The sequence below is a fragment of the Eptesicus fuscus genome, chromosome 13, assembly GCF_027574615.1.
Source record: "Eptesicus fuscus isolate TK198812 chromosome 13, DD_ASM_mEF_20220401, whole genome shotgun sequence".
Classification (NCBI taxonomy): Eukaryota; Metazoa; Chordata; class Mammalia; order Chiroptera; family Vespertilionidae; genus Eptesicus; species Eptesicus fuscus.
Window position 1 is genome coordinate 21416798 of NC_072485.1, and position 14239 is coordinate 21431036.

General features: G+C 45.9%; 1 protein-coding gene across 4 annotated transcripts in view; it reads left to right on the forward strand.

The window, feature by feature from the left end:
* CCDC82 (coiled-coil domain containing 82) overlaps positions 1-14239 on the forward strand; it is a 43911-nt gene that overhangs the window by 10754 nt on the left and 18918 nt on the right. For all 4 annotated transcript variants that reach the window (XM_054724731.1, XM_054724729.1, XM_008149192.3 and 1 more), the window contains exons 4-5: positions 11295-11387; positions 13520-13644. In XM_054724731.1, coding sequence (XP_054580706.1) covers positions 11295-11387; positions 13520-13644 — 218 coding nt within the window. The remainder of the gene's footprint in view (positions 1-11294; positions 11388-13519; positions 13645-14239) is intronic.

A 14239-nucleotide genomic window follows, 5' to 3' on the forward strand; every position in this document is an offset into this window, starting at 1 on the left:
TCACTCCTCTGAGCCCCTGACAACCATTGATCTTTTTACATAGTTTATTTTTGCCAGAATATTTTATAGTTGGAATCACATAGCATGTAGCCTTTCAGATGGGCTGCTTTCACTTAATAATATGCATTAAAGTTTCCTCCATGTCTTAATGTGGCATGATAGCACATTTCACTGAATAATTCCATTGTATGGATGTACCACAGTTTGTTTATCCATTCACCTGTTGATGGGCACATTGTTTCCAAGTGTTGGCAGTTGTGAATAAAGCTGCTATAAACATCCGTGTGTAGATATTTCTGTGGACATACATTTTCAAGTCATTTAGGTAAATACCAAGGAGCTCTGAGCTTGCTTTTACTACTGAGCATCTCTACATCCGAGGGGGATGTGATCCATTTTTTATGCAATACATTTTATCTTGTGCGTTCTTAACTGCAACTGCTTCTTCTGGCTCTATCTTTACAAGCTTTCCTTAACTTGTAACTATATCCAATGCCTTTCCTCACTTGAGTTGTCATGTCCCATTAGCCACTATTCTGAATCTTTTTGTTCAGGTTTCCTGTAACTCTACAAAGCATTGTACTCAGGCTCTTGCACCCATTAATCCGGTGCAATTGCTCTCACTAAAGTTAGTGATAATTTCCTAGTTGCCAGAATGCTCTTCATCTCGTCTATATTAACCTGGTATTGCTATGTGATTTATCTCCAACCATTGATGACTCACACTTTCAGAAAGTTCTCTAGTTATCTTCTGTGCTAGCACTCTTTCTTGCCTTTGTCTTTACAATATTGCTTTCCTCTTTTCCATTTCTCATGTAAGTATTGATGTTTCTAAAGGTCTCATCCTCAAACTACCTTCATTTTGCTTGTGCGTCAGGAAGTCTCTTTCCCATAAGTTCAGCCTAGTCTCTAGGCAGAAATTCCCAAATCTTTATTTCCAGTGCAGTTTTCTCCAAAGCCTATGGCCCAAATTTTCATCGTTTTATTAAACATTTTCATTAGGCTGTCTTTAAGACACCCCAGACTAAATATGTCCAAAACTAAATGATCTCGAGGTAGCATAAGTGAATTGGGGGGGGGGGGGGTGTGAATGTAGAACTATTGTTTTCTCCCTTGTGATGGTGGTTACATTAGTAACACCTCAGAATAGAATAGTTTCCCCTCCTGCTACATGGTTGTTGCACTGGAAGAAAATCATAGTCATTTTCGCTCCTGACCAATCCCTGTATTTCTCTATATTTATTCTGAGACTGAGACTTCCAGATAAGATATGACAGAGTGTAGAGGGGTAGACTAGCAGTGGTCCATTGTATTCCAAATCTATCTAGTGTTCACTCACTAAAACTATTGTGCACACGTGTATCGGAACAACCTTCAGGTTTGTGGGTACTGAAGATGATTTTCCCAGTACTCTTATCATATGCTCAGAGTGACAAAGAACCAAGTAGTAGATATAAAAGCACATCTCTTGTGCCTTGCTACATAAATGCTTGCTAGAAGACTGGAAATTGGACTAAGAGTGAACATAACTTTTCCACCTGACACTTAAAGAGAATCATTGTATCAACACAGCACAGAATGTGCCTGAGAACAGCCTCACAGCCATTTATGTTGAAGGTTAAATCCTAGAACTGCCCCTCGTGCTCTAGGATAGTAAAAAGTACCAGGGAAGTATTTTCACAAAAGGCATAGGAAACATTGCCCAGAAGACTCTGAGGGGAAAAAAATGCCTGTGAAAAATGTTGCATTAAAGGAAACAGAAGAATATTATATAAAACACTTGCTTTGCAGTCTGTAGAAAAGAAATAGGAAATTATAAAAAGAGAACAATTTGAGATGAAAGGGAGTTAGCTAAGATGAGGATAAATCGCTAGTAAATTAAAAATATCAAGTCAGAAATATAATCTACATTGAAAGTGGTAAGGAGTAGAATTAACAGTTTAGAAAATCTCATCAATGACATATAGGTTAAACCTAAGAAGTTCTAGTGTAGAGAAGAAAAAAGTTCTGAGGGAAAGAATAATACATAAAGGAATCTAAATAAAGACCCTATTTCATAAAATTCTGGGAGTGAAATATAGGACAAATATAAAGAAAGAAAATTACATAACTTTAATGAGATATGTAAAAGAATATTTGAATAAGAAACATAACATATTTTTGGGTGGACTTTACATATGGAGATGGGAACTTAAAGATATGATAGAAGAAAATACTGAGTTGAAAAAAACTTTATACGGATTAAAGAGGCACACATCCCAATAAGTTGATGAAAAAGATTTGCAAATAGACATGCGAAGGAAATTCTTTACTAATTACAAGAATAAAGAAAAAGTTATCTAACCATTCTTTTTAGAACTATAAAAATTGTTTAATATTAGGTGCCATATCAATGTAACATTAATGTCAAAAAAGAAATATTATACCATAATTTCAATAGAGTCTAAAAAGGCATATGATAAAATTAAATGTCCATATGAGCATATGTCCTTTACATAACAAGAATATTTTATTTTATTTTATTTTATTTTATTTTTTAAATTTCTTTATTGATTAAGGTGTCACATATTTGTCCTCATCCCCCCATTCCCATCCCACCCCTCTCCCCACGCATGCCCCAATCCCCTGTTGAACTTAACCGTTGGATAGGCTTATATGCATGCATACAGGTCCTTTGGTTGAACTCTCCCCCTCCCCCCACCCTCCCCCTACCCTCCCCTATCCTCCCTCTGAGGCCCGATAGTCCGATCGATGCCTCCTTGCTTCTGGTTCTGTTCTTGTTCCTCAGTCTATGTTGTTCATCATTTCCTCTAGATGAACGAGATCAAATGTCACTAGATATATACTAATAAGAACTGAATGTGAGACGAGCAATAATATTTATGCTGACAGGCAAATGAATCAATCTGTAGCAAGCTTCCCCCTGGACCAACAGTTCTTTTGAGACCCAATTTCGATGTCCAGTAGTTCCTTATGTGTACATGTCAGCACTGACCCCTCAGCTCTGGATGGTGGACAAATGGTGGTAATGGAGGTCCGACTCCCTCTGGTTTGGTCTCGGCCGAACCCAGGGGCACGGCGTCACCCGGACTAAGGGGCACGTGGCCTCACCCATACCCAAGGGGCGCGTGGACTCACCCGGGCCTGGGACCCAGCCTCACCCGGATGGATCCAGGGGCGCACGGCCTCACCCGGACCCAGGATCTGGCTTCACCCGTACCCAGGGACGCTTGGCCTCTCCCAGACCCAGGGGCACGTGGCCTCACCCGGGTTTAGTTGAACAAGGCCTCACCTGGATCCAGGGACACATGGTCTCTCCCGGACCCAGGGACGCTTGGCCTCTCCCCGACCCAGGGCCACTTGGGCTCACCCGGGCCTAGGTGCACGAGGCCTCATCCGGATCCAGGGACGCATGGTCTCACCCGGACCCAGGGACGCTTGGCCTCTCCCAGACCCAGGGGCACGTGGCCTCACCCGGGCCTAGGTTCACGAGGCCTCACTCGGATCCAGGGACACATGGTCTCACCCAGACCCAGGAACGTTTGGCCACTCCCAGACCCAGGGCCACTTGGGCTCACCCGGGCCTAGGTGCACGAGGCCTCATCCGGATCCAGGGACACATGGTCTCACCCGGACCCAGGGATGCTTGGCCTCTCCCAGACCCAGGGCCACTTGGGCTCACCCGGGCCTAGGTGCACGAGGCCTCATCCGGATCCAGGGACGCATGGTCTCACCCGGACCCAGGGACACTTGGCTTCTCCCAGACCCAGGGCCACTTGGGCTCACCCGGGCCTAGGTGCACGAGGCCTCACCCGGATCCAGGGACACATGGTCTCACCCAGACCCAGGGACGCTTGGCCTCTCCCCGACCTAGGGCCACTTGGGCTCACCCCGGCCTAGGTGCACGAGGCCTCACCCGGATCCAGGGACACATGGTCTCACCCGGACCCAGGGACGCTTGGCCTCTCCCCGACCCAGGGCCACTTGGGCTCACCCGGGCCTAGGTGCACGAGGCCTCACCCGGATCCAGGGACACATGGTCTCACCCGGACCCAGGGATGCTTGGCCTCTCCCAGACCCAGGGCCACTTGGGCTCACCCGGGCCTAGGTGCATGAGGCCTCACCCGGATCCTGGGACACATGGTCTCACCCGGACCCAGGGATGCTTGGCCTCTCCCAGACCCAGGGCCACTTGGACTCACCCGGGCCTAGGTGCACGAGGCCTCACCCGGATCCAGGGACACATGGTCTCACCCGGACCCAGGGACTCTTGGCCTCTCCCCGACCCAGGGCCACTTGGGCTCACCCGGGCCTAGGTGCACGAGGCCTCACCCAGATCCTGGGACACATGGTCTCACCCGGACCCAGGGACGCTTGGCCTCTCCCAGACCCAGGGCCACTTGGGCTCACCCGGGCCTAGGTGCACAAGGCCTCTCCCGGATCCAGGGACACATGGTCTCACCCGGACCCAGGGACGCTTGGCCTCTCCCAGACCCAGGGCCACTTGGGCTCACCCGGGCCTAGGTGCACGAGGCCTCATCCGGATCCAGGGACGCATGGTCTCGCCCGGACCCAGGGACGCTTGGCCTCTCCCAGACCCAGGGGCACGTGGCCTCACCCGGGCCTAGGTGCACGAGGCCTCACCCGGATCCAGGGACTCATGGTCTCACCCGGACCCAGGGACGCTTGGCCTCTCCCAGACCCAGGGCCACTTGGGCTCACCCGGGCCTAGGTGCACGCGGCCTCACCCGGATCCAGGGACACATGGTCTCGCCTGGACCCAGGGGTGTGTGGGCTCTCCCAGACCCAGGGGCGCTTGGCCTCGCCCAGGCACGGGATCCAGCGTCATCCGGGTCCAGGGGCACTTGGCCTCACCCGGACCCGGAGTCCGGCCTCACCTGGACCCAGGGGCATGTGGCCTCACCTAGACCCAGGGACGTGAGGCCTCACTTATACCCAGAGGCGTGTGACCACACCCGAGCCCAGAGGCGCGCAACCCCGCCCGCACCCGGGTCTCAGGTGGGCCCCGTCTTCCCGATCCCAATTCCTGCCGGTCAATCCCCCCTCAGCAATTCCCCTGGCCATCCTTCCAGAGCTCCAGTATGGCTGCTGCAGAACTCGTCGGGCGGCGGCTTGGCGAAGCTCCGGTGCACCCGGTGCATGGCGGTGGGCCAGTCTGGCGTCGCTGCGTCGGCCCTTGGGTCGGCATCGGTGGCCGGTCGCCGAGCATGCGCACCTGGCCGCTTCTGGGGCGTTGAGATTCTTGACGGACTCAGAGGTCAGCAAGCGCGGAGTCTCCCACCCCATGTCTCATAGGGGCTCGTCTGTCCGTACTTGGCTGCCAGTGGAGCCGTCCCCTCAGCCGGAGACCGCCGGGGGAACTGCGCCGAGCACGTTCCAGGCCGCTGTTGTATCGCCTGAGCCATAGTTCTTTTGTGTCGCCTGAGCTGTAGTTCTTAAAGTGTGGTCTTTGGGTCACCGGCATCAGCATCATCCCACATCCCCCTCTTTTATTCTAGTTGTAGAGCATCTACTCAGCCAGCCCTATGGTGGTCTTGGATGGTGTCTGCTCTGCTCTCTTGTCGTAGTCTCAAAGTTGTTGTGGTAGGCAACAATCAGGCTTCCGCCCTATGCCTCCATCTTGGTCCTCCTTTGTATAGTTAAGTCTTGATTGTTGTTGGTGTCACTGGGGGGGCGCTCTTTGTCTATAAAGGAAGAGTTGCTGTGCAGGAGACACGTTTATGGGCCGGGTCTTGGTGCAGCAAAGCTTTGGCGCTCACTGAATATTCCCGTTGAATGTGTCCCTTATGCACGTGGTTGAAATCTGGTGTCATCTCCCACAGACCACTAGATGCCCTCGTTTCTGGGTCTCCAATGGGGTGTAGATCAGCTACTGCCTTAGGCACTCAGCAAGGATTACAGTAAAAACTGTAGTTTCTTCCTCCCGTCTGAGTGGCCCTGGAGCAGTCCGACTAGAACAGCAGATCATCTGGTCCGCTGCCAGAGGGCAGGCCACCCACATGCTTAAGCCGTTGCTTGGGGCGCAGGTGTGCCTGCAAGACTTTCGGGGCAGGTCTTCAAAACATGCGGGGCGGGTCCCAGGGCGGGGCGGGGTCTCAGGGCGCCAACAGGCCATGGTGCGGCGAGCCTCGATGGCTGTGAGTCTGGTCCTTCTGCCTTCCATGTATCTAAGTCCCCTCGTTCCGCACTCCAGCGCAGCAAACACTGATTGCTGGGCGCACCTCTGCAAGAGTCCCGCCTCTCCCCGCAGGCATCTGGGTCTCCCGGGGTTCGCCAGAAGATGGGTTTCAGGGTGATGGAGAGCTAATCTCCCTTAGGTTTGGAACAAAAGCCCCTTTCCCCCGCCACCAGCCAGACCCACGCACCTCCACACCTCATCCCCTCCGATTTCGCTGGGTGCGAGGCAACAGAACAGCCTTTAACCTCCGCCGCCATCTTTTTCAAACTTCTCAATTTATACTTCTTAATCCCTTGAATTCAGTCAACTCTACTGAAGTCTAGCGCCGCCGGGAGGTGCACGGAAAGGGCGCCCGGGCCTCCGTCCGGTGCGCGGTGCGCATGTCCCGCGGCACCAGGCGCGCGGGGGCTGCGTGGCGGGGACGGGTGCTGGGAGGCCGCCGGGCTCCGGGCGCCGCCGCTGTGGCGGCGTCCCCAGCGTCCTGGGCCGGGCGGCCTGCGGGGGCGGCGGAGTTGCGAAAGTGAGTGAGTTTCCCAGGGTTTCGCCCGGAATGGGGTTCAGTGCAATCGGAGCCGGTGCTCAGCGCACTCCGGAGCCTTTATCTCCTTCCTGCCAGTGAACTCCGGCCAGGTCATCAGCCGCCCCCTCCTCTCCGGTTCCATCCTCCCCGCAGGCGCGTGTGCTCGTGTCTCCGCCCGTTTCTCCATACCTCAGGCTTTTACGGCTTCCCCGACTGTCCCCGTGGCCTTCTCCTTCCCTCCAGCTGTGGGCATTTCAGTCCACCAACTTTCCTGTGGTTCTGGACGATGTCCGTTCTGACCTCTAGTTGTATTTTTGAAATTGTTGTGTCCGGCTGCAGGTTAGGTGTTTAACCTATGCCGCCATCTTGGTTTCTTCTCCGCACTTGACCTTTTCAACAAGAATATTTTAAACCTACAGTCAACATACTCACAGTAAAGCACTAGGGATAGTCTCTGTAATAAAGCACGAAACAAAAATATTTTTACTAACTTTATCCTAGTGTTTTGAACAGTGTAGCAAGACACGAAAGTAAGACAAATGTACTATTGATAAGGAAAATACATTCTTAAACATAACATGATTAGATATATATAAAAGCTGTAAGTTTCTGATTTATTTAACCAAGGATACAGAAGTTAAGAGGAAGGGTATGAATGCATTGTGAGCAGGTGTAGATGCAGCATATATGTCCACAGTTTTCTCATGTTCTCTTTTTTTCTACGTGGGGTTGAGGTGGAACCTGTTAGACTAGAGAAAGAAGCCAGTTTCTTATTTTGCCTCTGCCCTTTTAAACTGGGCTTACACCCCCATTTCAGAAGAAAGTACAATGATAAATCTACCTAAGAGAAGATTCATCAGCATTCTCTTGTTTGTGAAAATAAACAGCACTAGCAAGATCACATCCTTCTCAGGGCTGGGGGATAAAGCAGAGCTGGTGCCCAGGAATTCCTGAACAGTATCTCTTTCTCTAGCTCTGTAATGTCCCAGGAGGCTCATTTTCCATAAGTATCTAAGAGAACCTTACTGTTTTGGAATAAGTAAAAGGTCTCAGAAAAATGACCATACTCACTGTACACTATCAATAATTATTTAAACAGTATAATGAGGGAGCAGTCCACTCACTCTAGCACAGTGGTCGGCAAACTCATTAGTCAACAGAGCCAAATATCAACAGTACAATGATTGAAATTTCTTTTGAGAGCCGAAAACCGACTTCTGCGCATGGGCCACGAAGTTTCAATCGCACTGTATGTGCGCGCCCGCACGTGGTATTTTGTGGAAGAGCCACACTCAAGGGGCCAAAGAGCCACATGTGGCGTGCGAGCCGCAGTTTGCTGACCACTGCTCTAGCAAACACAATTAAGTTCCTAGGCATAATCTTAAGAAAAGCATAGCTTGCTAGGTACAAAACTACACTTTATTGTGAAATAGAAAAGAAAACATGAAGCATGTTTCTGGAAGGTAGTAAGTAGTATGAGAAGTTACTCTTCTGAAGTTGTTTGGACAACAAAACAATCCTAAAGTTCATTTGTAAGAACAAATACTATAGGAGAATAAATAAAATTTGAACATAGAGAAAATCAAAAGGCTTGTCCCCAGATATAAAAAGTTTTCACAAAATTACAATAAATAGATCAGTGTAGTCCTGACATGAGAATGACAGCCAGATCAGTAGGAAGATGGTGCTAACACAAAATTGTAGCATATTCATGGAATTAACATATGATAAAGGGTGCATGGAAAATCAACAGAATGACTAGACTGTCCAATGATTGGGTATGGGAAACTGATAAACTGCTTTGAAAAGTCAACCTCTGTGTAAACACAAATATTGTTGGTTTTCTCCTGTGTACTTTTGCAATTTTTTTTAATAATCATGGAGGAAAGTTGTAAATAATATTTCTAGGTTCTTCCACAGAATCCCACCTAGGGAGGAGTTAAAGCACTGAATAAAGTTCTAGAGGAGGTCTGAGCTCTAATCCTGATTCTGCCTCTATCTAGTTGTGTGACCTTGAATAAGTTATGTCATCATTGTGTCATTTTTCTTAATTTTAAGATGAGGTCTTTGAATTTAATTTTCTCCAATTTCACATCCAAATCTAAAATTTCATGTTCTGAGGTATAATAATATAGTAGTATTCAAGACAAATCTCACTACCATGAAGAACTACATCTCCCAAGAATAACAGAGTGAAATCTGGAGTTAGAGTGCCTGGGTCCCAACCTTGGTTTCAACATTAGCTATGTGATCTTAGGGAAGTTTTACATCCTCTCTCTATCTGTTTCCTCAACCAAAAATAAACTGAGAGTCATGCCCTGGCTGGTGTGTTCCATGGTTATAGCATAGGCCAGTGATGGGCAACCTTTTGAACTTGGTGTGTCAAACTTCGCCAAAAAACTGAGCATAACTCGGGTAGTGTGTCACTTTGAGGAAAAAACATTATTTCGCAAATGTTTCATCCTCAGGAGCAGCAAATGTTTCATCCGCGGCATGCGGCCGCCGGCCGCGTGTCATCAGAAATGGCTACGCGTGTCAGTGCTGACACGTGTGTCATAGGTTCACCATCACTGGCATAGGCCAATGCACCAAAGGGTCTCACGTTTGATTCCTGGTCAAGGGCACGTACCTTGGCTGCATTAGTTGCAGATTAGATCCCTGGCCCTGGTCAGGGCTCATGTGGGAGGCAACCAATCAATGTGTCCTCTCTCGCGCTCTCTCTCTCCACACACACACACACACACACACACACACACACACACACACACTCACTCTCTCTCTCCCTCAAAAAAAAAAAATAAACTGAGGGTCATGATACTACATAGTATGCTTGTTGTGAGAAATAAAGCAATACACGTAAGTGCATAAAACAGGGGCTGGCATATACTTACTCAATACTTACTCAATACATTGTTTTAAATTTGAGAGGCCAGGAACATAATTCTACCACCACCTATCCATCCACTCAAGCACAATGAAATCAAGGCTTTCTTCTTGATTTTTGATGGAGATTCCGATCCACATTGGTAAGAGAGGTTATTCTGTGATTAGAAAAAAAGTCCAGGTGATTCTGATCCTCTGTCCTTTTATTCCTAATACTCAAGAGACACTATCAGGGTCTTTGAGATAGAGTAGCCGTTCCCAAGCTCTATGCAGGTGAGTAATCTTGGGCATTAGCACATTCAAGACATAAAAATGCAATGAGGTAAAAAAATTATATTTTAATTTATTTGATAGTTAAATTTAGATGCATAGGGGATGGATTTGATTTTTTTCTCAACGTATCAATATTTTCAGAAGTTTTTTAAATATAATTTGAGAAGTATAAGACAAAGTTTAAGTGCATTTTAACACTTACAAATTAAATTATCTGCTAGTACTTCATATTGGTAGTCAAATCAAAGTTGAATTCTTTTGAAGCATTAGTTCATTTTCCAATTATGTTCTAATGATTTTTAAAAATATTAATAAATGGCTATGATCAATTCTTTCATATTTTTCATTTAGTCATAGGCCCTCTAAATCTGCTATTGTCATTTAGTTTTATTACTGCTTTATTTTATTCACTTTAGTACTTCAATAAGATGTTTCCTTTAAACAAGAATGTGTACTAAAAATTTCCCCTAAATTCTAAAAAAGGAGCTAGTTACAAACCTTTCAGTAACTAAAATATAGGTTAAAAGTTTCTCCATGTTAAATCCTATCTTTGCTTTATTTCAACTGAAAGCAAAGTTCAGATTCACCCATGGATACTAATAATAGGTCTTATTTTTCTTTCATCCCTTACCGAGCATCTTCCATTTTTTCTGAAATACCCCGGCTGCTTTTACTATGTCTTCACCACTGCTCAGAGTTGACTGTTTGAGTCATGGAATGGGTTGTGTTTTATAGAGAACATGTCCACAGCCATAGTAAACCTTGATCCAAGAGCAATGGGAAATAGTAGGGACAATTTCTCTTATTACTGCCTGTCTCATCAAACAGATGATATTATGGGCCAGATTGGGTTAGTGGGAAATTAGGCTTATATATTTGATATAAGAAAGAGTAGACATAAGTTTTCTAAATTGATTTGGAAAATCCTAAATCAGGGGTAGCAGAAAGGGAAATGAAGTTTTTATGGCCATTGGGATTCTGGCTAGGGTAGCAATTTCACATAATTTTGTATGTAACATGTTTTGAAGAAAAGGAAAAAGAAGTTTGGTGTACATATTGAACAATCCACCTATAGAAGTTTTTTCTTTTGCTCTCTCTAATTGTCAAATTGATAATTAAACTTAGGTGAACAGGGGACGATTTTGATTTGTTTTTACAGCATATCTCTTAATTTTCCCTACATAAGTTTGAAAGTGAAGATTTATTTGAAATAACAATAGAAATTTTGGATTAGATGCCAGTAAATCTGGAAAATGGGGATTTGTTGAATGAACAGAGAAGTCACTGAGGCAACTATAAAATCAGAATAATTATCAATTTCTTCTATTTATAGTATTAATTTCCTAGCTTTGGAGAAATGAACCTATTATATTCAGAAATTGTTTTGTATACTAGATTCTGATATTAAATTAATTTCAGATTCTTTTAGTGACCACTACACTCACTTTGAAAGAGTTGTGAAGGCTTTCCTGATCAATGCTTTAGATGAATCATTCCTGGGAACATTATATGGTAAGTTAATAATATGAATGCACTAATTTTTTTTCCTTTTTCTAATTTTTAAACCATATACACTGAGTGGCCAGATTATTATGATCTCTGAATGCATAATAATCTGGCCACTCGGTGTGTGTGTGTGTGTGTGTGTGTGTGTGTGTGTGTGTGTGTGTGTGTGAACCGGTTCATGAATTCGTGCATGGGTGGGGTCTGGCCAGCCTGGCCAGGGGAAGGGGACATGGGCGGTTGGCTGGCCTGCCTGCTGGTCGAACTCCTGGTCAAGGGGACAATTTGCGTATTAGCCTTTTATTATATAGGATGTACACTGAGTGGCCAGATTATTATGTGTTCAGGGATCATAATAATCTGGCCACTCAGTGTATATTGTATTAAAAAACCAAGGAGACCCATTCTTAGGGCCCTCCAGTTATTATTCCCTCTAGAATCAACTATACAAAAGTCCATTCAAAAACTTGTTTATTATTTGAAATGTGGAAAGGACAAAAGAAATAATGTGATAGTTCCCTGATCTTAGAGCATTCACAGTGAATTTGAAGATATAGGATATGTACTCTTAAAACAGCAGAGTAGTTCAACACTCAGGTGTTGTCCCAGCCTCTGTAGGCTCCTTGAATTTCACCAAAAGTTATGCTGATTTAAGCTTCTGTGCCTTTGCTCGTGCTGATCCTCCCTAGAATATAAAACCTTTCTACCCTAGATTGTCCAGGTGGGTATGAAATCATTTTCACTATTAAAGCTATTTATGACCTACTCAAATAGTACTTGTCACTCCCTCATTTGTGCTATCATTATACTGAGTATGGTGGTACTGGTGTGTGTGTACTTTTCATACTTGTATTGAAAATGTATTTTGCCTTTCTCCCTTTCAAGACCATGAGAAGAAGCATACCTTATATTTATGCACTTATCCCTTGCATCTAGCACACTATATAAAGACTATAAATATGTTCTGTTGAAATATTTATCTGCGTGCCAAAATAAGATTTCATTCGTAGTTTGTTGAACAAGTATTTGTTGAGAGCCTATTAAGGGCCAGGCAATATTTGAGGGCTGGAGATATGGCAGTGACTATGACATGAGCTTCCTGCCTTCATGTTGCATCAAGTCTAATGGAAGAGACAGACAATGAGTAAACAAATATATAACACTAGAGGTCCGGTACATGAAAATTCATGCAATGGAGGGGAGGGGTCCCTCAGCCTGGCCTGCGCCCTCTCACAGTCTGGGACCCCTCAGGGGCGGGAGGTGAGCCGGCGATCAGGGGAAGGCGATGCCCCATCACACCTCTGCTGCTGCCATTGCCAGCAGTGCAAGCCTCGGCCGGCCTGGTTACCTGAGCCTCGGGCGGCCTTGGGCGGCTAGGCAGCCGCCATCTGAGGCTTGCCTGCGCCTTGGGGTGGCCCTGGGCATCTGGGGGGCTGCAGGGACTAGGGAACTCTGGAGGCAGGCAAGCGGAGTGGCCGGGCCCACCTGGGGACGGGCCTGGCCTTGCCGCATGCCTGCCGCCCTGGCGGGGCTGAGGGGACTGGGTGCTGCCATCTTGTGGCATGGCAGTCAATTCCCTCCTTATTGGCTGTGGGTGCCGCCATCTTTGAGGGCATGGCAGTCAATTAGCATATTCCCTCCTTATTGGCTGTTGGGTGTTGCATCTTTGTGATGGCATGAGGGTCACTTAGCATATTCCCTCTTTATTAGATAGGATAATATTAGTTCTTGCGGGGAAAGGATAAAGATACAAGAGTGATAAAGAAAAAGAAAGTCTAAGTTAGTGATATTGGTCAAAGAAGATGTCTCAAGAGGTGACTTTTGGACAAAAAGCTGCAGTGAGGGAGGACCTAGCAGAGAGCACAGCTTTGTAAAGACCCTTAGGAAAGACTCCATGTGATGTGTTCAAGGAACAATTAGAAGGCCTGGGTGGTTCTTTCCTTTCCCTAATGCTCTGATGGAATGATGTTTTTCACATTGTTAAAATTTTATTTTAATTTAAAATGCTTCTATCCAACTAACCTAGAGCTATGGAAAGAAATCCTTAAGTATTCAGTTATTTAAATATTTAACAAGGGCAAAGTGATTGTTGTTGTGTGTTTTTTTGTTGTTATTTTTTTTGTGGTTATTCCCCTGAACAGATGGCACCAGGCAGAAATCATATGCACAAGACATGCTGACATCTCTTCATTATTTGGACAACCGCTTTGTTCAGCCTCGTCTGGAGAGCTTATTCTCTAGGAGTCGTTGGAAAGAGCAGTATAAGGTACACAGTTTTGTTTGTTTTTGAATCTCTGGAGGGTGGGGTAGAGTGGGAGACCTCTCAAGATTTCAGTGTTCTGTTGGGCTGAGCAATCTCAATTATTAGCATTTTCCTCTCTTAAATAATCAGCTTCTTGTTTCTGATCACTTCTAAAGGCTATTATTGTTTAATTATTCACTTATCTATTCAATAATTAAGTGGTTCTAAGTGATGAATAACTTTAGAACATCTTTAGTGCTTATCCCATGTGTTAAAATGAGGAGATTGTCACCCCGGCCAATGTGGCTCAGTTGGTTGGAGTGTCATCCTTACAACAAAAAGTCATGGGTTCAGTTACCGATCAGGGGATCAGGGCACGTGCTGGGTTGTGCATTTGGTCCTCGGTCGGGGCTTGTACCAGAGGGAGCTGATATGTCTCTCACGTCCATGTTTCTCTCTCTCTCTCTCTTTTTCTCTCTCTCCCTCCTCCTATCCCCCCAAAAAACTTTTCTTTTTTTTAATCCTCACCAAAGTATATTTTTTCATTAATATTCAGAGAGAGTGGAAGAGAGAGGGAAAGACAGAGAGAAACACCAATGTGAGAGAGACACAGCGATTG